Below are 23,541 nucleotides of genomic sequence, written 5' to 3'. Positions count from 1 at the left end.
TGGTGATTCTTGGCTGTCCATTCATCTGAGATGCTTTAATCCATGGGCCCCACAAAGGTAATGGAAGCTCCATGCTTGTAGGAGGAGCTTGCTGATGACCAGCTTGGCTATAGTATGATGGAGCTTGGCCATTCCATTGGGGGCGCTTCTGATAGACCGTTTAGTCATTTTTCTTTGGGCTGATCAGATTCTTCAGAGAAGACTTGTGCAGTCTTCTGTCTGGAGGGTAAAGATCTGTCTACCATCATTCTGAGAGTCTAGTTAAGAAGAGGCTAAGGGTTTCAAACCGTGGTATGAAACTTGCCCATTATCCTCCTTCTTTCCATATTGTCTCTGGTGCCCGCCTCCCCGCAGGATAGAGGTTCTCTATTTAACGCTCTCCAGAGACAAAATCTGCCTCCTCCTGTGGGCTGTGGGAAGGGGAGTCGCTCGGCCTCAGGGAGTGTAGAAGATCCCCAGAGTGTTCAGCAGCTGCTCAGACTTTTGACCAGTCCTTGTGTTTTCACGTTCTCCTTCACCCCCTCTAACGGAAGCCCCTGGCACTGCCAGTTACTGAGGTTTGGGCTGGGGCAGGGGATTCTGTGGTGAAATTGGGCTGCTGCTCAGCTGTCCCCACCTCCATCTTAGACTTCTCCTTTTTGGGGACTGTCCTCATTCATATCGTTTTCTGGATTCTAGGGTTGAGTTGCTGTTCCCTCCTCTCCTGTTCATTTGATCTGGTTCATGTTTTTGAAAAATCCCTTTACTGTCACTTTAGTAAGGTTTGGGGAGGGAGGAGCCCTAAATGCATGTGTCTACCCCACTACCCTTCTATGGAAATTCTCTCGTACTTTCTTTTCCAAAGAAGTGATAGTGATGATAGTGGATTTTATTGTGCGCTTCCTGTATGCTCGGGGCTTTACAGGAATATTCTCAGTGAAACCTTCACACAAACCTACGAGGCAGACAGATCAGATTAGGACTTTTAAAAGGAAGCCCCGAAACTATTATGGTGCCTGCATATGTAATCCAGAATAAAAACAACACTAAAGTATAAATTCAGTAAAGCCAACAAAGTTTCAATTTTTCCTATTACATTTACCTTGATGGTTTTTAGGAAAGAGCAAAATACTGTTGAGCTGTTTCTTTATTTTCCCCTCCTTCCTTTGTGTGTCTGTGCCTGTGGGCCTGTGTTTACATGACTCATCAGATAATCCAGTGCTGGAGGCAGGTGCTATTATTAGCCTCATTTTATAGCTGGGGAAACTGAGGCTCAAGAGGTAAACTTGCTGAAGGTCAGAGCCAGACTTGAACTTGGTTTATCTGACTCCAAAGCCTAAGGGTTGCCTATTCAGTAGGTGATGCTAAGCCGAGGCACGGTTTTGCTGTCCCACGGAGGGCTCTTTACTCCTGCAGGTCTCAGGGTGTGGAAGGCTCAGCCCTCAGAGCTGGAGCTGGTTGACTTTGGTATAGTAACGTGATGAAAGTGGGGGAAGCAGCAACTAAGGCTTTCCTGACAGAAACCGCTGCGGATCCCCGCCACCCCTCCATGGGTCCCCGGGGTGCGAAAGGCAGATAAGATTTCATTCTGATCTGCTGAGAGGAGCCATCAGGATTTGTCACCCTTTCAAGACAGAGGCTGGAGTGTTTTGTCCTCACCTAATTAGCACCAAATGGCCACTCTCAGGGGATTAAAAAAGAAACAATAGTCCTCTGGCCTTTATCTGCTCAGGCTTTGGCTGAACTCTCTTCAAGCTGAAGAGGCTTTGGGAGGTGGGAGGGTCCAAACTATGCTTTGAGAGTTCCCACACTCAGCTGTATCCCAGGTCCCTCGTATCCCTCTGTCGTGGTCGTGGTTGGTCGACAGGCCCTGCGGGGCTGGCTCTACAGACTTGGCAGAGAGGAAGGGCACTGATGTCCACTGGGCTCACTGTTCGGACCCGCATTGCTCGGCCCTCGCTGGCACCCTGCAGGACAGCCTCCCCATTTGACGGATTGAAGAAACTGAGGCTCCAAGCGCAAAAACCTGGAGACATCACCTCTGGCTGCCCTCGAAATGTTTTGTCTCCCCTCAGAGGCAGTGTGGTAGATAGTGTAGTTCTGTTACCCGCTTTTCTCAGATGAGGAAACCAAGGCCCCCAAAGGCAAAGGGACTGGTATAGGCCTAATCATTGGAAAGGGTTGAACTTGGCCTAAACCCCTGTTGTCCTGGCACAAAATTGCTGCCATCTGTAACCACTTCACTGGCTCCCTATTTTAGATGACAGTGAAGATGGCAATGGTGGTGATCATAACAGCAATTGTTGAGCTCTTTTATGTGCCATGGGTCATTTTAAGCTCTTTGTATATCCAGTCTCGAAATTTTATCATTTTCACGTCCTCAAAAGGTGTGAGTTATTATTCCTATTTTCCTGGTAAGGAAACCGATGCTCTAAGTGGCCTGAGAGCTGGAACCAGGAAGCTCCAAGGCATTTTGCTCCAGAGACTGCATTCCTACAGTGGGTCCCCAGACAGGGGACCGGTTGCTTGCACGTGTCTCTGCCTCTTGGAGATGGAGGTGAGAGGTGGCGGTGGCTCTGTCTGTCTGGCTCGGTCCTCATGGAGGCCCTGGGAGGAGCGGCTTGGCCCTCAGAGTCATCATGAGAAGCTCATGTTCTTTGGCAGGAAATAAGGGTAAAGGTCCATCTGATTCTGGTGAGTATTCATGGACCATCAAAGGTATCTCATGTGGATGGGAGAGAGCTAAGGGAAATTGATCTTTTATAATAAGCAATAAATATTGAGTTGAAGAGGCAGACATGCTTTAGGGAGGGGATTTGAGAAGCTCCAGCTGACACTTGGTGACAGCGTGTTCCTCATGGAATACACATGCTCCAGCCTCAGAGCGAATCTGACTCCCTGTTCCTTTTTTATTCAACAGCGTTAAACGAGGCCCCACTGTGGTGGTGGGGGCGGGGGGGGTGCTGGAAAGAGGGGTACAGTCTATGGGCAGAGGGCAGCTATTAATCACATCATCCCACAACTGCATGTGCTATGAGGGGGCGTCCATGGGGAGCTTTAAGGTGGACCCCTAGGGGCCTGTCCTAGGCTGCAAGGGCAGGGGAAGCTTTGGGAGGTGGTATGTGGGCCTCACGAGGGAGCGGAGATGGATCCATGAGGCTGTGGGACCGGTGCAGAGACAAGGAGGGAGACTGTGGGAGGTGGGGCTGAGGCCCAGGAGGCCACCAGAGCACTGGCCCTCCCTTCCCCAGTACTGCCTAAACTGCCCGCTCTGCTGTTAAAGATGCCAGAGCCTCATGTGGGTCTGGAAAGTTCCTCTTGGGGTCCAACACAAGCCCTGAGGATCTCTGCTTACCCAGAATCTCTTCCTACCCAACTCTGCTCGGGGAGGAGGGTGGAGGGAGGAGGGCCGGGAAAAGAGAAGGACCCTGCCCCACAGAGCGGTGGTTAGGGCATGGGCTCTTTGGCTGGGTTCAAGACCCAGCTCTGCCAGTGCGGCAGCTTCCCTGTGCCTCAGTTTCTTCGTTTGTCCCGTGAGGATAATACCTGTGCCTGCCCCAGGTGCGGGGCAGTGTGCAGGGAGCACAGTGCCTGGGCAGGGCAGGCGCAGCAGGTGTTAGTTGTCACCTGTCAAGGGCCCATGGTCGAGGCCCAGCACTGACGTTCCCCTTGGGTCTGGAACTCTGGCATCTGCCCTCCAATGAGGCATTAGGTAGGGAGTCACTTTCTGCACACAGTGGAGGCTGTGTCCTTTGTTCCGTGCTGACCTGCGGGGACGTGAGCTTGGCGTGCGCTCGCTCGCTCTCTCACTCACTCACTCGCCAGGTCCCACAGCAGCCTGGCATGGGAAGGAAGGAAGAGAAGCAGTGAGCCCGAGTCTGTTCGATTTTCTCCTTTTATGGTCAGCCTGCAGGCCTCTGGCTCCCCAGCCATAAACCATGAGCTGGTGTTTGGGATGGGGCCGAAATAGCTGCTCTGTGGGGAACTGAAGTCTCCTGAGAGTTGGGGCCTGCCGTGGGGGAGGGCCTCCCAGAGCCTTTTATCCCTTCAGGCAGCCCACATGCAGACTTGCACATCCAAGGCGGACTCCCAGTCCAGGGAGAGGGAGAGGAGGGAGGCAGGCACGTTTAGGGATGGAGTGTGAAATAACACGGGCCCCGGCCTCTTGGCTGGGAGGCTGAGCCAGACAGAGGCGATGCTGGAGGCCGCCCCTGGGCTCCAGCTCTGTCATCTGTCAGTTTTTTCCCCACCTCTGACCTGCCATCCCAGGCCCTCTTCTCGGGATGCTCTGCCTTCTCAGTGTCTCTCCCTAGGGATTCCTACGCATCCTTCTCGAGGCAGCTCCGCTGTCATCTCAGCGGAGAAGACTTCCTGTCTCTTAGGGAGCATCAAGATCAGCTGTACCTTGTATAGCACTTGGGCACATGGCTATCATAGCGTTGCTCACATCTTGCAGTCACCACTTTGCCTGTCTGACTCTCACGTTGGATCATAAGCCTCTCAAAAGCAGCGACTAGGTAGGTCTCAGTGACCTTTGTGTTTCCTCACACACAGTAGGGCCTCACAACTTGTTTGCTGAGTGAATAAGTGAATACAGGAAAAAGGGTTTACCATTGCTTTTATCTCAGTTGCCTGAGAGAGAGAGAGAGAGAGAGAGACAGAGAGAGAAATCAAGCATTTACTGAGTGTCTGCTATGCATCAAACGCATTATTCCTGGTATCTGGGATCAGGCACAGCCCTTGACCTTCAGGAGCTCATGGGCTAAGAGGACAAGCATTACAAGCAGTTTTGTAACTGTTGGGAAACTAGTAGATCTGTGCGAAGTTTAAGAAGTCAGATCTCTTGATTCGGAAATGGTATAAAATTAACGTACTTTTTTTAAAAAGTTTTATCGTGGTATAATTTTTATACCATAAGTTAATCCATTTTAAGTATATAATTCTCTGGTTATCTGTGAATTTACACGGTACTGCACTTATCACCACAATCTAGTTTTGTATTTCTGTCACCCCGAAAAGAAATCTCGTGCTCATTTGTAGTCACTTTTCATTTCCACCCCCAAGTAAAGGCCATTACTAATCTACTTTCTGTCTCTATAGATTTGCCTATTTCAGACACTTGGTACAAGTGGAATGAATGAATATGTGGTCCTTTGTGTCTGGCTTCTTTCAGTTAGCACAATGTCTTCAAGGTTCATCCACGTTCATCCTCTGTCAGTGCTTCATTCCTTTTCATGGCTGAGTAATACTCCGCTGTGTGGATGGACCCCAATTTGCTTATCCGTTTACCAGCTGGACATTTTTATTGCTTTTGCTTTTTGGCTATTATAAATAATGTAAAGTAACATAATCTTTCCTGAGATGGAACAGAAAAACTCTGCCTGTTATATTGTGGATAAATGATCCATTACCATTCCAAATAATCTGTACGTTTCTTCCCTAAAAAGTATTGAGGTTAAAGAGTGATCTCAGTGAGCTTAAGTGCGACAGTGGAGGGAACAATTGGATGATGAGAATCAGGGCCACCACTAGGCCACATGACACGTTTATAGCATTAGAAAAAGCCACCCCTTTCTCAAGCCACTTTTTCTCCATCTGCTGGGGGATTATTGTAATAAGTGTGCAGATCTACAGTGACCAAGGTCAATGGTCCCCCCTAGAGTTAGGCAGTGCACGACTTGTGGCAGCTTGGGAGGGGGCATGCAGGAGAAAGGCCCCCAACTTAGCACTAGGGAGGTTTGGAGTCAGAGAAAGTATTATCAAGGAGGTGACTCTAAAGATGACATTTCATGAATAGATTAGCTTATGTACTCAAAAGAATTAAAAACAGGTCCTCAACCCAAAACTTGTACTTGAATATTCATAGCAGCACTATTCACAATGGCCAACCGAGAGACACAACCCGAGTGCCCATCTGTGGATACCCAAAACGTGGTTTCTCCACATAATCGCTTATTCAGCCCTAAAAAAGAATGAAGTTCTGAAACATAACAGAGACGAACTTCAAAAACATCATGGTCAGTGAAAGCAGCCAGACGCAAAAGGCCATATATTATTGTATTTGGGTGAAATGTCTGGAATAGGTAAATCGAGAGGGACAGAAAGCTGATTGGTGTTTGCCAGGGTTATGAGGAATGAGCAATGAAGGGTGACTGCTTAATGGGTGTAGGGTTTTATTTGGGGCCGACATGAATATTTTGGTACTAGATAGATGAGTCAGCTGCACAACATGGCGAACGTTCTACCTGCCACTGAATTGTTTGCTTTTACATGGTTCATTTTATGGTACATGAATTTTACCTCAATGATAAAAAAGAAATAAAAAGAGAATGGATTAGGCAGGAAGAGAAATAGTGGAGAGGATGCTTTGGGCAGAAGAAACAGTGTGTGCAAAAGCTGGGTTGGGGGACTGCTTTGCACATTCAGAGCACTCAGCTCTCTTGTGTGAGGTGCAAGCTCAGGCTCAGGAAGGACTCAGAAAGCCCAGGAAATCGGTCTCCCGGGCTCCGTACGGGTCAGCGAGCGGTACCCACACCGAGCCCTTCTCCTGTCCGTAACCAGAGCTGCGTTAGCTTCCCACGCTTGGAGATGGTGTGTTTCCGATGGGAATGTCTCAAACCACAGGTCCCCCGGCTGCCCCCAGCATGTAGCCACCCTGGCAGCCTCCAAGCCTTCCCCTGGAGTCTGCTCCCTCTCCTGGGGACCTGCGAGGAAAGGCCGCAGGACAAGCATCTGACCCCATAAACCTCGTGAGCGTGTGCTCTGGGCCCTGCCTTCCCAAGGCTGCTGGGAAAGCCCCCCTCTCTCCCCAAAGCAGAGGAATCAAGATAGCGCATCCGTCTGTCAGTCTCAAAACCGTTCCTTAAAATAGTGGAGGTTGTCTGGGCCAGCCCCAGGGCTTCTCCCTCTGCCTGGGTTCTGATCACAGGGTCTTGGTTCTTCCACACTTTTTCCACTTTGGCCGTTCCGGAATCAGTTTTTAACTGTTTTCCTGTTCGCTCTGTTTTTCTGGGCGGAAGTTGGAGGCACAGGCATCCACATTGCTACAGTTCCAGTACAAGGAGCCGGTGGCTGTGACAGGGCACCCTGCCTCCCTGCATGCTTCCCGCCCACAGGAGGAGTGCCGCCGACTGCCCGACTTCCGGCTCTCAGTGTGGCGAGGAGATGGAAGGTCTGTTGCTGTCTCCCTGTTTTCATCCTGGAAGGAAGTGCCACCGGTGCCCGAGTGTGGGTTACCCGAGGAAGGCAAAGCAACGCCATAGCAAAAAGCAAGAGCTTTCGGGTCATGCAGACGCCGGGCTTGAGTCCCGGCCTGCCACTTACTGGCGTGTGACTGTATTCATTTTCTAGGATTGTAGTACAATGGCTACAAACTGGGTGGCTTAAAACAGCAGGAATGTGTTCACTCACAGTTCTGGGGGCTGGAGGTCCGAAATCAAGGTGTCAGCAGGGTTGGTTCTCTGAAGGAGAGTCCAGCCCGTGCCGCGCTCCTGGTGTTGCAGGCGCTCCTTGGTGTTCCTTGGCTTGTGGACACGTCACCCCAGTCTGTCCCTCCTCCTTCACATGGCCTTCTCCCTGTGTCTTTTATCTCCCTCTTCTTTTTCTTTAAACTAAGGACACTGGTCATCGATTTAGGTCCCACCCTAAATGCAGGATGGTCTCATCTGTAATTAGGTCTGTAAGACCCTTATTCTAAGTAAAGTCGCCTTCCGGGTGGACATCTTTCGGGACCGAGGTTTAACCCACCGCCGTGACCTTGAGCACGTCACCTCACTTCTGCGCTCTGCTTTCGTCATCCGTGGAATGGGGGTGATACCAGTGCCCGCGTCAGGGGCCGCCGTGGGAGGGAAATGGGTCACTGAGCACAGAAGGCGCTCAGCGCAGGCCCGTGGCGCCGTGAGTGCTCCGGAGACGGGCTGGCGGTCGGTTCTCTTTCCTAGGCATTGGCTATGGTTTCCTCAAGAGCAATAAAAACTACAACATTGGCCATTTTTGGTGGGATAAGGGAATAGTTATATAGACTCATTGCACCAGCATCAACAGGATAGAAGTAGATGAGGAGAAAGTAGGTCTCCTCCCGTCCTGATTCTCTCCCTCGGACCCTGTCGTCTCTGTCGGCTGTGTCGAGGGGCTTCACGCTGGATCTGGTGCATGTACAGATGTCTGAGGGTGTGTGCGTGCATGTGCGTTCCGTCCCTCTTTTTAAAACACAGGAGGTGTAATGCTATGTTACCTAGCCTTTTATTGTTCAGTTTAATATACCTTGGAGATTGTTCTGTGTCAGTCCACAAAGATCTGCTTGGTTCTTTTTGAAGGCTGCCTTGTGTGCCATTATCCGGCCATACCAGAATAAATACCGGAATTTATTTAACTGGTCTTCAGCTGATGAGTCAGTTAAATGGTTTAGTTCTGGTCTTTTGCTATGCTGATAACTGTCGCAGTGACCCACGTATGTGTCTGTCTTTGGGTACACATGGGGGCCTTTCTGATGGGGGCGCTACTTGAGGGGTTGTGGAGTAGCCCGGGAATATAGGCCAAATGGGCATCCACGCAGCTGGACCGGGAGGTGGGACTGTGTGCTGATGCCACAGGAGGCCCTCCCTCTTTCTGTCCTGTGTGTTCCTGCGGCCCTTCTCCCCATAAGGCCTCCCCTTGACCCTCAGCTCACAAGTCAGACTTGCCTGAGTCGAGCCTCCCTGCACCCCCTGAGCATGTCCCCTGCAGGCAGCCGTGGCCCATGCCACCACCTGAAAGTGGAAAGGGTGAGAGCGAGTGAGAGGAATTACAGCCTTCTGGCTCTCCTGCCTTTCGTCCTGAGCATTTGGTCCCACCAGGTCACCAGGATGTGCCTCTGTAATCTGAGGGAAGAGAGAATTGATTGGAGGTGGGCATAGGATGCGTGGAGCTGGCCCAGTCATCTCATTCTTCTTGCCCTGGGGTGGGCCAGATCTTCTTTATGTGATAGACACCCCCCTCTACGGGGTCATTATTGTCCTCTCTAGTTCCCAGTGATACACAGGCATGACTTTTTCTGATCCTGTCCATCCTCCCGTCCGTCCATCCATCCATCCATCCGTCCTCCTATCTTCCCTCTCTCCCTCCCTCCCTCCCATCTACCCACCCACCTATCTATCCTCCCATTCACCCATCCATCCTCCCATGTATCCATCCTCCCATCCATCCATTTAGCAAATAGAGTTGAGCACCTACTATGTGCCCGGTACTAGAGATACAATGTTAAACAAAACAGAGAAGCCACCTCTTCACCGATAAAGTTTGCTTTCTAGTCAGGGAGACAGACAGACAAACACAGAGTTACTCCGGATGGGCCTAAGTGGTGTGAAGGAAATAAACAGGTTAATTACCTGAGTGCCCAGGAGTGCGGCGTGCACCCCTGAGGACAGAGTTAAAGAAGGTTTCTCTGGGTATGTCAGCCCCTGTGATGATGGGAAGGCGTCGGCCATGGCAAGAGCTGGGACGAGAGTGTTCACCGTGAGAAGCAGGCAGCCGTTTAGGAGCTGAGTTGGGGTAATGAGAAGGCAGTGCCAGTGTGGCGGCGGTGGGGACCTTGTAGGCGCATGTGTGGGGGACTAGGGGCCACTGGGACTCTCTAGCTGTTTTGGCAATGCCATGGCATGGTCCAACTCTTTAAGAAGATTCTCTACTGCAACGTATACTACCTCACACCCATTAGGGATGGCTGCTCTCAAAAAAAAAAAAAAAAAACGAAAAAACACCCCAAAATTAATAAGTGTCGATGAGAATATGGAGAAACTGGATCCCTGGAGCCCTGCTGGTAGCAATGTGAAATGGTGCAGCCGCTATGGAAAGCAGCGTGGTGGCTTCTCAAAAAGTTAAACAATTGCCACGTGACCCAGCAGTTCTGAGCACGTACCCAGAAGCAGCGAAAGCAGGGACTCCAACAGATGTCTGCACACCCATGTTCATAGCAGCACTAGTCACAGTGGCCCAGAGGTAGAAGCAACCCAAGTGTCCATCAACAGATGAATGGATTAAAAAAGAAAATGTGGCATTTCCATACAGTGGAATATGATTCAGCTTTAAAAAGGAAGGACCTTCTGACATATGCCACAATGTGGATGAGCCTTGAGGACACCGTGCTCAGTAAAATAAGCCAGTCACAGAAGGACAGATACTGTACGATTTCACTTGTATGAGGTACCTGGAATAGTCAGATTCAGAGACAGAAAGTGGAATGAATGGTGGTCGCCAGGGTCTGGGGAAAGAACAAACGGGGACTTCGTGTTTATTGGGGACAGAGTTTCAGTTTTGCAGGACGAAAGGAGTTCTGGAGATGGAGGGTGGTGATGGTTGCTCAACCGCGTGAATTTACTTAACGCCACTGAGCTGTACACTTAAAAATGGTCACAATGGTAAATTTTATGTAGATTTTACCACCGTTTTTCAAACTTATAAGAGGATAGAGACGATTGTTCTGGCTGCCCTGTGAGGGTGGAGGGGACACAGGCAGAAGCAGGAAGACGGGGGAGAAGGGTCTGGGCCAGAAGTGATTGTTCTTAGGCCGGATGTGGCGGTGCTGATGGGACAGGTGTACAGATTTGAGCTCTGATCCTTGGGAAGCAGACCCTTCCATCCCAGAGGCCACTTCCTCCCACTGTGGACCTTAGTACAACTGCTTCTCTGGCCTGGGGAGGAGGCCTTACTCCTGCCTTTGGGTAGTCCCTACGAGTCTCCTCAAGTTGCCTGGTCCCCCAGTGCCTTCGCTAATCCCCCTGGAGAATGGGCCCCTCAGGAACCATGCTCCCCTTCCTGTGCACTGTCCTGGAAAAGCAGGAAGAGCCCAACCTGACTCACAGTGTTTCAAAACCCAAGTTGGTCGATGAAGTGGCTGTGTGACTTTAGGCTACCTGACCTCAGTTTCCTCAACCCTAAGAGGGTCAGGATCAAAGGCCACACGTGGACAGTACCTGACAATGTGTGTGGCCCATAATAGGTGTTCAGTAAACAGGTGCTCAAAAAGTAGGTGTGGGGTTCAAATCCTGCCTCATCCAGATGCCTCCACAGTGTAACTGGCAAGTTTTTAAACTCCTCTGTGCCTCCATTTCTTCATCTGTAATATGGAGGTAAAAAGTCTATCTCATAAGGTGTGTGACAGTTGAATGAGTTAATATAGGCAAATACTTAAAGCAATGCATGGCACAGAGGAGGTGCTAAGTGTTAGATACCATTATGTGGTATTTTCAGGGCCTCGCATAGTGCCTGATACTTGGTAGATGCCATAAAAGTATTCATCGAATGAATCTATGAACGAATGAGTCCGTTTCTTGCATGTATATTGAGCTTTTCTCTCAAGGAGCTCATGTGCTCTAGATTTGGGATTGGCTTTTTTCAAAGCTCACAAGCTAAACTTTCTCTGTGTCAGGGGCTCAGAGCTTGGGGGCTGAGGGTCCAGGAACTGGGGGAAGTGAGGTCCATAACTGGGTACTTCTGCCTATGAGGGTTCATGGTTCTGTGGGGAGAGAGGCAGAGAGAAAAGCATGGGTGCTGTTGGACTGTACGGTGGAGCATCTGTCTTGCGGATGGGCAGGAACTACTGACAGATTCAGGGTTTCTGTCTGGGAAGGGCTTGGAGGCAGCAGTGGATTATTTCAGGGGGCTTGTGGATACTTATTCCCTTTAGCAAGGTTGACTATTGGTGAGAGCTTGGGAGTGTTGGTGGAGACCTACAGCCAAGACCTAAAGCCTTCCCCACTGGCTTCATCACCATGGGGAAGGCTTCTTAGAAGATGTGGCATCTTTGAGACTGAGGGACCAGGAAGTTGCCAGGAAAAGAAAGGAAAGGCCTACTCTGCAGAGGAGACAGCCTGAACAGAGGACGGGGCATGTGAAGGGGCTGATCCAGGTGGGGTTGCTGGGGCATGAAGAGTGAGGGAGATGGAGGCACCAAGGCTGGGGGCCGGGCAGCAGCCAGTCATGGGAGGCCTTGGAAGCCATGCTCAGGAGGGCCTCTTCGAAAGGCACTGGGGAGCCATGGACAGATTTAAAAACAGCTAATCAAGATGGAATTTGCATATCAGAAGTTCATCTACTTTAAGTGTAAAACTCACTGATGTTTAATAAATGGACAGTTATGTAAACATCACCACAGTCCAGTTTGAGAACCCCAAAATGACCCTTCATGCCCACTTGTAGTCACCCCACCCCCAACCTCTGGCAACCACTGCTGTGCTCTCTGTCTCGATGGATTTGCCTGTTGTGGATATTTCACGTAAACAGAATTGTACGGCATGTGGCCTTTCGTGTCTGGCTTCTTCTACAGTGTGTTGGAGGGTCGTGCAGACTGCAGCAAGACTCAGCAGTTTGTCCTTTTTATGACTGAATGACATCTGTCGCTCGGCGATACCACATTCACCTGCTGATGGGCAGTTGGGCTGTCTCCACGTTTTAGATAGAATAACACTGCTGTGAACATTCGTGTGCAAGTCTCGTAGGGACCCATGTTTTCAGGGCTCTTAGGTAGATTCCTAGGAGTGGAATTGCTGGGTCATACGGTAAATTTATGTTTACATTTCCAAGTAATGTCCCAAGTGAAAGGACTGGAGCGATGGGGCAGCTCGGCGTGTTGGGAAGATCCCGTGGGACGCCTTGCGGGGAGGTCTTCGATCAAGAGGGGCTGGGCTCTGCGAGGGGCGGTGGAGCCAGAGAATGGACTGGAGAAGCGTCTGCTGCGTTGGCAGTTTCCATCAGTGGATATGGGGCTCTGATGTCTGTTACGGTTCGTTGGTTAGTGATTAAAGGCATTGGTAGCCCTCCCCTCATTTCTCGTAGAGGAGGAAATGGGCTCCAGAACCTGGCTCCGCCCTCCGGGGCCACTTTAAGAGTAGAAGGTGATCCATAATGCCTGCTTAATCACGTTGGATCTCACGATGCCCTCTGTACCCGCCCGGGTTCTCTGGCGGTGAGCCACAGAGACCAACAACTCGGCACCTTATCTAGAAAGGAATGTATGGAGAAGTATCTGGGAGCTCACAGATGGGGTGGGAAGACTGGGGAGCCAGCCTCAGGAAATGACAGAAACTGGGGCTGCTCGGGCTCTGGGAGCAGGAAGCGAGGCCCCCTCAGGGCTCTCTGTCCACACACTGTGCTTTCTTGTCCTTGATCCAGTTTGGAGAATCTGATCGACAGAGCCTGGGACTTGTTCTCACCTCTTGGCTGAGGGAGTTTGAGGAACAGCTGCTCCGAGACTGTACATGATGGCAGGGGCAGGACAGGGGCCATGTCTCCTAAAGGACACAGGATGGTCTTCCCGGAAGAAGAGGGAATGGATACTGGATTTTTAACCAGAAATGTCCACTACTCCATATTCCAGATGAAGGAGTTGAGGCATGGAATGGTTAAGAATATTTGCCCAAGGCCACAGAGCCGGTGGACCCCAGTCTGGATCCAAAGTCTGTTCTGTCCATGATCCAGTCTGGGCAGAGTGGGTCTCCCAGGACCCTCCATGGCCAGTGAGACTGGGACGATCACTGCGTCCTGAACAAGGCAGGCTCTAGCATCCTTCTGGGGCTGCCTCCAGGACTTCAGAACTGGGAGGAGTATCTAAAAGAGCCCTGCTGCCCACTTGGCTTTGGTCTTATCCCTTATGCCCTGGGCAGTGAGCCCAGCTGGCCCCTTGTCACCCCTGGTGGGACCAGCATGCCGGAGCTAGAATGGGAGGCCTGGGAGACACCGTATCCAGCCCCTCAGCTCAGAGCTACTTCTAATTCACGGCTTTTTTCTTTCTGTTCTCAGATCGAGAGGACCAGTCCATTCTGTGCACGTAAGTAGAGATGCTTTTTCTTGTTTTTCTGGAGTCAAAAAAGTTCCACGAGGGGAGAGCTCTTTGATTTGTTCGCCTTTCTAAGCGTATCTGTATCCGGGACAGAGTAGATGCTCCCTAAGCATTTGTGGAACAGAAGTTCTCATGCTGAGTCAGGCACACCAAAATTGTCCATGATACCTGGTGCCTTCTTGTACTGTGTGGCCCGTTTTTTAAAATAGCATTTATTGAGCACTTACTGTGTGCCAGGCCTTGAACTAAACATTTTACATGCAGAGTTGCATCTAACTGCATATCTAACTGCATAACAGCTCTGTGAAAGCAGATGCCATCTCTGTTGGTGAAAATGTCTTGGCTTGTGTTAAACAATCGCCTTACGTTTTCACCATTAGCAACCACGTTTGTGCCATATTTAGTTGTTGGTATCATTGTTTCTTTGAAGACTTGGGTACATGGTCAGAAGATATTAACTCAATTTAGAATCGTTCAGAGAATCTTCACCCTTGAGGGAAATCCCTCCTGTGGTGGGCAGAGTAATGCCCCCACCCCACCAAAGACCTCCACATCTTAATCCCTGCAACCTGCGAATCCGTCAGGTTACACGGCATCGGCGATAGAGGCTGCAGGTGGTTATAAGGTTGCCAATCTGTTGACCTTAAAATAGGGAGATTATCCTGGATTATCCAGATTGGCCCAGTGTAAGCACAAAGTCCTTAAAAGTAGGAGAGAGAGGCCGAGGAGGGAAGCCAGAAGGTGGTGCCCTGTGAGAACCGGTCTGGCTTTGAAGAGGCAGGAAGCCGAGGGGGAGAGGCAAGGATGAGAACAGCCTCTTGCCTTTAGGCAAGGAAGCAGCTTCTCCCCGGGGCTCCCAGCAAGAAGCGCGACCTTGCCGGCAGCTTGGCTTTAGCCCAGTAAGATCCATGTCAGACCTCTGACCCCCAGTGTGTAAGATGGAATATTTGTGTGGTTTTATGCCACCAAGTTCGTGGTCATTTGTTCCAGCAGCAGTGGGACGTGAATATGCCTCTCTTCCATCTCTTCCCCTACACTCACTGCCGTCATCACTCATTCAGCAGGTTTCAGGGGCCAGGTGCCCTGGAGAGTACCAGGCACATAGGAGTGAACCAGAAATAAATATGACCCCTTCTCACGAAGGAGGATGGCCACTAGGACAATAATCACACACTCCCTTTTGTACTATTTGAATTGACTATGTGACACTATGAGGATACTACCTTCTCAGGCACTTAAAAATATGTACACGTTTTTAAAATCACCCAAGTAAATGTGTAATTACAAACAGAAAATTACAAAGAATGAGACATGTAAGGAACTAGGAGAACGTGTCAAAAGGCGGAGTTCTAATTGGGGAGAATAGGAAGGCTTTCTCCAAAGACGCGATATTTCAGCAGATGTGGCAGAGAAACGAGGGGAGGCGTTTCTAGCATGTGCAAAGGCCCTGAGGTCAGATGGCACACGTCCTATTTGTGAAACAGATCCCAGAGCTTGATCAGAGCATGTCCTCCAGCAGAAGTCCTCTGTGGGAGAAGAGCTGGGGCAAGACATCTAGGACAGGTTATAAAGCCAAGCCAAACAAAGTCCTTAAATATAGTACTGTTAATATATGAAAAGGATCACGTGTGACACTAGGGAGTGGTGGGGAGTATGGCGATCTGGAGAAAATGGCCCATTTAAGGGTCCAGCTGTGATTCCTCTCCAGCCCGCCATTGATTGCCATGGTCCACTGTCTCCAGACTCCCCTACGTTTCAACAGAAGCTGGAAATCTAGAGTTTATATGAAATCTCCAGTTTTTAAACACTGACAAACAATTTACATGAACACACACACACACACACACACACACACACAGCACCATCCAAATAAAATCCATTTGTATGTTGTCTTTGGCCAGTGAGCCACCAGTTCACAACCTCTGTCCCAGAACCTTGGGTCTGGAAGGGTCCTCCGAGATGACTAAGCCTGCAGTTTGTGCCACAGCGTGCACAGCGGTTACTTGCGAGAAATTGTCCTGGAGCATCCATCCGAATCTGGAATGAGCTGCTTTATTTAAAATGAAAGTGGAGTCAAGAAGGTCTCAGTGACAATGTCCCCCTTTCACTCACTTGTATTCCAGATATTGCTTTGAATGGGAGAGTAAAGGGGGCGGGGTGATGAGCATGGTGAGGAACTGGATCAGCAACGTGCAGCCAGGCAGGTTCAGGCCAACGACAGTCACGTATGTCAGGGGTGGCCGTGGCCATTACAAGTGGAGTTGGCACTGGTGTCTCACAGTTGCACATGTAACTTAGACCAAACCATGTGCTTCAGGAGGAAAACAAACACCTGTTTATGTAGCTCAGGTGAAGTCACCGCCGTCCCTCGATGGATGACATGAGCCGGAGTGAAGGTGGGAATGGGCCACAGGACTCTGCCAGTCCCCCTACGGAGCTCGTTCCAAGTGCTGCTTATAGCGTGAGCATCTGGGCACGCCCAGCACGCTCTCTCCAGCACTGTCCACATTGCACACTCAGGATCCCCGCGTCTAGTTGGCATTTATACACAGGATGCTGTACAAGTGTTGCCTATGAAGTCATGGATGTGTTACTTTGAGGTTGTTTTAAGGAAGCGGTCTCCAACCTTTTTGGCACCGGTGCTTCTATGAGAATCTAATGCCTGATGATCTGAGGCGGAGCTGAGGTGGTGATGCTGGTGCTGGGGAGCGGCTGCAGATGCAGATGGAGCTTCGCTCTCCCTCCACTCACCTCCTGCTGTGCGGCCCGGTTCCTAACGGGCCACAGACTGGTGTTGGTCTGTGGCCCGGGGGGTGGGGTGGGGACCCTTGTTTTAAGAGATTTTTAAAAGTTAACTTTCTGTGATCTTGTTGACTTATGTGCTGTTAGTGCCCAACTTCCATGTTAAACGAGACTCCACATCTCTGCAGATGTCTTTAAGGGACATTCTGTTCAGATTCTAGGTGCATCCATGGCCAGGGCCTGGGGTTGTCAGTAGGACATGTCATTGAAAGGCTCTTCAGAGTGGGGCTTAAAACCCAGACCACCTGGGTTGCAATCCTGGCTCTGCCTCACTAGCTTGGAGCTTCAGGCGCAAAATATGACCCCTTCATGGCTCCATGTTCTCACCTGTAAAGTAGGCAAATGGGGATGATGATAATGGTGCTTAATTCATAGGGCTGTTGTGAGGATTAAATGAATATATATGATAATAACGGTATTTAAATCACAGGGTTGCTGTGAGGATTAGATGAATAGTGTTATATATATGTAAATGAGTATATACGTATTTACATAAATCAGTGTGCGTGTGTGTTTGTGTGTGTGTGTGTGTGTCTGTCTGTCTGTCTGTCTGTCTAAGTACCAAGCCCTGTAATATATTCTATCTGGCTTTCAGGGCTTGGCTTGATTCTCGGCCAGGTAAGCTGTTATTATCATACCTAGCATGTGTGTCTTGGCAGAACAGAGGCAAAAACCCACTGTTTAAGCCCAGTTACCTCGTTTTTATAGAGGAAATCAGAGAATGAATGAGGTTTTCCCAGAGGTTCACAGCAAGTTTTTGTGGATAGTGAGACTTCGAGCTAAATTTCTTGAGACCAGTTGGGGAGTCCAGCCCCCATTCATTGGCCTTTACTGATGAACCAGTAGCAGTCCCCACTGGCCCCTGCCCGGCCGTGGACTGTGGACATCAGAGTGGGGAATGGTGGGGATCTTCTCTATTGAGCACATCGGTTGAGGGAAAAAGCTTTGCAGCCTGCCAGTGCTGGCTCTGCCACTTACAGAGTATGGGCTCAGAGCTGAGTGACAGGGAGCCAGCCCTGGGCAGAATTTGGGAGAAGTGAGGGGCTGGTGCATAGGGAGGAAGGTGGGGGGTGGGAGGATGTGATGTGGGGTGCGGTGCAGGCCGTCACACAGGGCCTTGCAGGCTGTGGGGAGGCTGTGGACCAGAGGTAGATCGGATCATTCTGACCATTCAGAGAGGCCGGAAGTGCACTTGGGGACGAGCGCTGATGCTGTCAGCGTCTGGGGGGCTTGCATGAGTCACCTGGAAACTGCTCCTCCCCTGCACTCCCCGCTCGGGTTGCTCAGACTCAGCGTCCGGAGACACTGGTCTCGGCCATTCTCCCCTCCAGGGGAGGTGACTCAGGCCAGTCGCTGTCTTCTGCCACTCTTCCTGGGGCCAGCCTCATTCTTAAAGAACTGCAGGGCTTCTGAGGGCTTTGCATTGGATGCTTCAGTCACAGCCTGAGTTCCTTCCCAGCCAGGCCCTACCTCCCCTTATCCCTTCCACCCTGGTTTTGAAGAACTACTTTCTAGTAAAGGCCTACAGGATTTTTAAAGGTGTTTTGGATGACACACTGCAATATTGAAGGGACAAAGGAACATAGATATCTCAAGAGAGCAGCAGCTGTGGTTAGGTGGTGAGCCTTGGAGGCAGATCTCGGTTAGCTTTTCCGCTTTGCTACATGCTGGCAGTTCTCGGGCAAGTCGGTTAAGCCTGTGAGCCTCAGTCTCCTCATCTGTAAAATGGGGACCTCCCGGGGTTGTTGGGAGGACTGAAGGAGCACTGTAGGGAAGAACTGAGCACGGTTCTGAGTGCATAGTAGGTGCCCCGTGATTGTCAGCTGATGCTCCGATGCAGTGGTGGCAGTTTGCATTAGCTGGAGTTCTGCTGAGCTTTGCTTTTTTTGGAGGCACTGAGACCAAATCCAGCCCGCTTCCTGTTTTTGTAAATAAAGCTTTATTGGAACACAGCCATGCCCATTCATTTCTGTGTCATCTGTGGCTGCTTTTGTGCACTACAGCAGAGTTAAGAGGTTGTAACAGGCCATTTATGCCCCGCAGAACCTCTAATGTTTATTGTCTGGCCCTTCGTAGAAAAAGTCGGCTGACCCCAGCTTCAGGCGCATCCATTAGCTTCTCTCAGTCTCCCTTTTCTCTTTACTTCTGTCCTACCACAAAGACAAAATAAATGAAGAATTATTCATTTAAATTAAGTTAAAACTTAAATTCCATGTGAAAATATGTATTTAATTTTTTTCCCCTAGGAGAGTAATGCAGATAAATACCCAGAAGTGAACACTGGGAAAATGTCACCCACAATCCACCACCCAATAAACCTGGGTGTATTTCCTTCTGGTTCTTTCCTAGGCAGTTTTAAACACAGCCATGAACTCAATCATATGCACACTTTTTTCTCTCGCTTTTTTTCCCCACTTAGCATTACAAAAAAATCACATTTCCACATTATTTCCAAATATCCCTTCAAACGACCGCTGATCTTCCATGGAGCTATTGAACGACTTAACCGGATCCCGAGTGTTGGATTTTTAGGTCGCTTTTAATTTCATCTTGAATTAATTTTGTTGGCAGAACTTTTTCTGCAACTTCTCTGCATGTTTCTTTGAGATTGGGTTCCCAGAAGTAGGATCACAAACGCCAAGGTGGTGCATGGCATTTAATGCTCCTGATTCAGGAATTTGGTCTTGAAAAAGAATTTATGTTGCCGACCCATGTCCAAACTGGATGGAGCAAGACAGTTACATCTCCCCAACCTCCTTTGCCTGGCACCATGGTTATCATTTCAGCTGTACGTGCACATCGTTATTAGATTAATAGTGTTCTTTAAAAGGAATCACTTTTAAAACTAAAATTTTCATTTTGAAATAATTTTAGATGTACAAAAAAGTTACAAAGATAGTGCAGAGAGTTCCCATATCTCACTCAAGTTTCAGTTTCCCCTGCCGTTAACATGAGACATCACCGTGGTCCATTTGTCACAGTCAGACAGCAACACTGGGACTTGACAGTCAAATTGTAGACTTTATTTAGATTTCACTAGTTTTTCCACTAACGTCCTCTTTTCTGTTCCATGATCCCCTGCAGGATATGACATTACAGTTAGTCATCTTCTCTCCTTAAGCTCCTGTTGGCTGTGACAGTTTCTCAGACTTCCCTTGTTGTCCATGACCTTGACAGTATTGAAGAGGACTGATCAGAGATTTAGTAGAATGAGCTCGGTTTGGGTTCGTCCCAAACCGAGCTCATTCTTGTCATTAGACAGGGTTATGTGTTTTGGAGAGGAATAGCACAGCGGTAAAGCACATTCTTCATCACATTTCAGGGGCACATGATATTCACTTGACGTCCACGTAATATTAGCGTGACCTGTCACTGGCGATGCTAACCTTCATTGCCTGGTTAAGGCCGTGTCTGCCAGGGTTTTAACTTCAATTTTCTTCTGCGGCGTTATCCCAAGTAAAGATGGAATAACCTGTGAAAACGGTTACTTTACTGTTCAGGTGATACATTTTTCTTAACCATGTACCCCTGGTGTGGGACCTCTGTCCCCAAATGGTTCAAGAGTCTGATAGTCCAGCATCACCCCCAGAGACTTTGAACTCGGTGGCCTAGGGTGGAGCTGGGGATAGCTATGTTTATATCTAGTGTCTTGGGTGTTTGTGAGGCAGCTGGGCCAACCAGCAAGCTGGCAGGGATAGACACACTGTCTCAGGCCATCTACACAGGGGACGCTGAAGGAATGGCCGAATCTGAGCTGTGCATGCCCGTCTGCTCTGGGGTGGAGAGAAGGCTTGGCAGATGGGGCTCTGAGGGTGTCAGGGAGTAGAGCCTCCTCCAGCAGAGGAAAGGAGCTGAAGGGCAGCGCCTCTGCGGCCAACAGCCCACGTGGGGGCTCAGAGGGGTGAGAAACATGATGTGGGGGAGGGCTGGAGGGCCGGAGGGCCCTAGAGGTCCTGACACACATTTTGCAGTGAGAGTATCTGGCTCATCCCCCCCGATTGCTGGCCCTCCAGTGCAGGCCCTGTGTCAGAAGGACTTCTGAGGTTACCTCATTGCTGCAGGGGTTGATGAAAGGGCCCCTGGTCTTGGCTCCTGGGAGTGAGCCCACGCTGGGACCAGGGACCTCAGATTATTAGCCAACTTTCCTGGCTGAGGAAGTGAAGTGATGGGCAGTAGGAGCATTTGGGTCCCTTTCACTCGTAAGTGCTGCCATCGACAGCTGCCCCCTCATCTCAGCCCTTCCAATCCCATCACCCTGATGTAGCAATAACACCGCCTCAAATGATCTGGATTATTTATTTATTTCCTTGGGTATTGTCTGTCTCCCTCTCTTGGAATGTAAGCTCGTCGTAGGTGCTCATCGCGGATGGGGACTGTCTCCCCATCCCCTGGCATGCTGCCCTGCACATAGCCAATGCTCAATGAGTAGGCATCGGGCATTCTGATAAGGGAAATGCCCAAACTAACCAACTTTTATCTGAAAGTGCATCCAGTCACCCCCGAACCACCAACAGCTTAGCTCTTGCTATTAAATTTTATTTTGGCCATTGCTAGAATCAGCCAAAGTGGCTGAGGATCTACGAGTTGATAGCAGGGTATAAGCTTTTAGAATTAATCAGTGGTCAAGATCAGCCAGTTCGCTGCAGGTGATTATGCAGTCAAGAAATTGAAAATCGAAGGAATATAATTTTTTGACATGCCTTTTATTTGGTCCGGCATGTAGTTCATCCAGCGTGAACGAATCAGAGGCTCTGGATGAGGGGCTAGTACGTGGAGGGGCCCAGGGTGAGAGAGAGCAGCGTGTTCGAGGAGGGTGTGCGAGGGGCTGGATTAAAAGAGGAGGGCGGTGGGGACCTGAAGTCAGAAAGCAGCGGGCAGAAAGGGCAGGGTCTTCTAGGTCCTGGGGAGGAGTTTGAACTTTAATCTTAAATGGACAGGAAAGCACTGGAAGACCGCAGTCAGGGGTCAGCAAACTGGCCAGTGGGCCACACGTAGCCCCTGTCTCTTTTTTTTTTGAAAATGAAGTTTTATTGGGACTTTATAACCATGCCCATTTGTTTACACATTTGCTTTCATGCTACAGAGCTGAGTATTTGGGACAGATGTATGACCCACAAGGCCTATATTTACTACCTGGCCCTTTACAGAAATGGTTTGGCTGACTCCTGGCTTAAACCATGGAAATATATGATTTATATTTTAATGGTGGTGTGAATATTGAAGATAATGATATAAGCAGAATATATAAGCATTAAGAAAAAATGTTATAAAAGTAATAGTAGCAAGCATTTTTGTGTACTTGGCTTTATTCTAAATGTTATATACATATTCACTCATTTAATCCTTACAACAGTCACATAAGTGCTTTTACTATATGCATCTTATAGATAAGGAAACTGAGGCATGGAAGTTAATGACTTGCCCGGGGTCACACAAGTAACTGGCGGAGCAGGGATTTGAACTCAGGCAGTCAGGTCCCAAAGCCGTCATGCTAGTCGGCCCAGCGATGCTGCAGGAGCAGGAGGTGTCACTTCTTCCTGGAGGAGCTGGAGGCGGCGTTCAGAATAGAGGCAGTGCTCAACAGAGGCTTTGCAGTGCGTGTAGGAGTTAGACAGCGCAAACGCCAGACCTTGCCACCTGCAGGGTGGGACTCAGTGAGGACCAGGGACTCAACAGCTCTGACATTCAGAGCCAGTTTGGCTTTGCTACCAAGGACAGACCACAGGCTGAAATTGGAAATGAAGATCAACCCTGGGAGCCAGGACCAGCTACCTGATTCATGAAGTTAAGTAAAATGAAGATGCAGAGCCCTTTGTCCAAAATTTAAGAATTTGTAGTTGGCAACAAGAGCATTAACTCAAGCACAGGGCCCTCCTCAGGGTGACCCCTGTGGGACTGCACAAGTCACGCACCCATGAGGCGGACTCTGTTGGGGCTGAGGGGTCGAGCAGCCATGGGGTAGCATCTTCCAGCACTGGGGCTGGACTCATTCGAAGGACTTGGGGCAGAGGGATGGTTAATTACAAGGCCAGGAGGCCATATGTGGTCATGAGTCCAGGTCCTCCCGCAGGAAGAGGGAGCTGGGAACCAAGTCCCCTAAGAAACAGGATGGAGGTTTGTAGGGTGCTCACACCAGCAAGGCATCTTCACCCTCAGAGTTCAGAGGTCAGAAGAGCAAAGATTAATATTTCTGAAGCAGCCCTGAGCACATCAATCTTCAGACGCCCATGAGCCTGGAGCCTGGGATGTTTTCTTTGGCAGACCTCCCAGGATGATTTATTTTTATTAATAGAACTTGGAGACTGTTGAGCCAAGCAGCCCACATCAAGAGAAGCAGATTCCCAGAGTTCATACCCCACTTCTCCTCTCCTGCAAGGTGGAAGGCCAGGGCCCCTGTCATGGCCATGCTGGTGTCTTTGTTGTAGAAGGGAGGGCATGGGAGAGGCTGGAGGCAAAGGTGGAAAATGAGGAGATCAGGCGGGAAAGCGGGGGTGGGCAGCCGTGGTCCAGCATGTCGTGATCTAGCGCATAGGAGTCTTTCAACAAATATCGATTCCTTTCCCCCTTCCCTTTCTCTGGCCCTCGAAAGCAAGTTCTTAGAGGATGGGGCCTGTGTGTCATGGAACAACTCGTTAAAATGTAGGAGAGTCCTGATCACGTTACAATCAGAGACCTGATTTTCCACTCTGACCGTGCCCTGGCCTTGCTGTGTGACCTCAGGCAAGTTGCTTACCCACTCTGGGTGAGCGTTCCTCTTCTGTAATAACATGGAAGTTACATGCCCTCCCGTCAGGATTGGGGAGAGGGAGGTAAAGGAGAAAACGCGTGTGAAATAACTAGCATATGGCCTCTAATCCTCACCCCTGCGAAGTTCTATTCTCTCCTTAAAATTTTTTTTAAAAAAATTATTTTTTGGTTTGAACTTAGTTTTACCCCTTAAGAAAATG

General features: G+C 49.6%; 1 protein-coding gene across 5 annotated transcripts in view; it reads left to right on the top strand.

The window, feature by feature from the left end:
• MYH11 (myosin heavy chain 11) overlaps window positions 1–23,541 on the top strand; it is a 111,451-nt gene that overhangs the window by 35,717 nt on the left and 52,193 nt on the right. For all 5 annotated transcript variants that reach the window (XM_039885416.1, XM_039885418.1, XM_039885415.1 and 2 more), the window contains one exon: window positions 13,753–13,780. In XM_039885416.1, coding sequence (XP_039741350.1) covers window positions 13,753–13,780 — 28 coding nt within the window. The remainder of the gene's footprint in view (window positions 1–13,752; window positions 13,781–23,541) is intronic.

This window comes from Pteropus medius, unplaced genomic scaffold, assembly GCF_902729225.1.
Source record: "Pteropus medius unplaced genomic scaffold, Ma_sr-lr_union100, whole genome shotgun sequence".
NCBI classification, from domain to species: domain Eukaryota; kingdom Metazoa; phylum Chordata; class Mammalia; order Chiroptera; family Pteropodidae; genus Pteropus; species Pteropus medius.
Note: the sequence above shows the minus strand (reverse complement) of the source record. Positions and strands in the feature narration are given on the sequence as shown.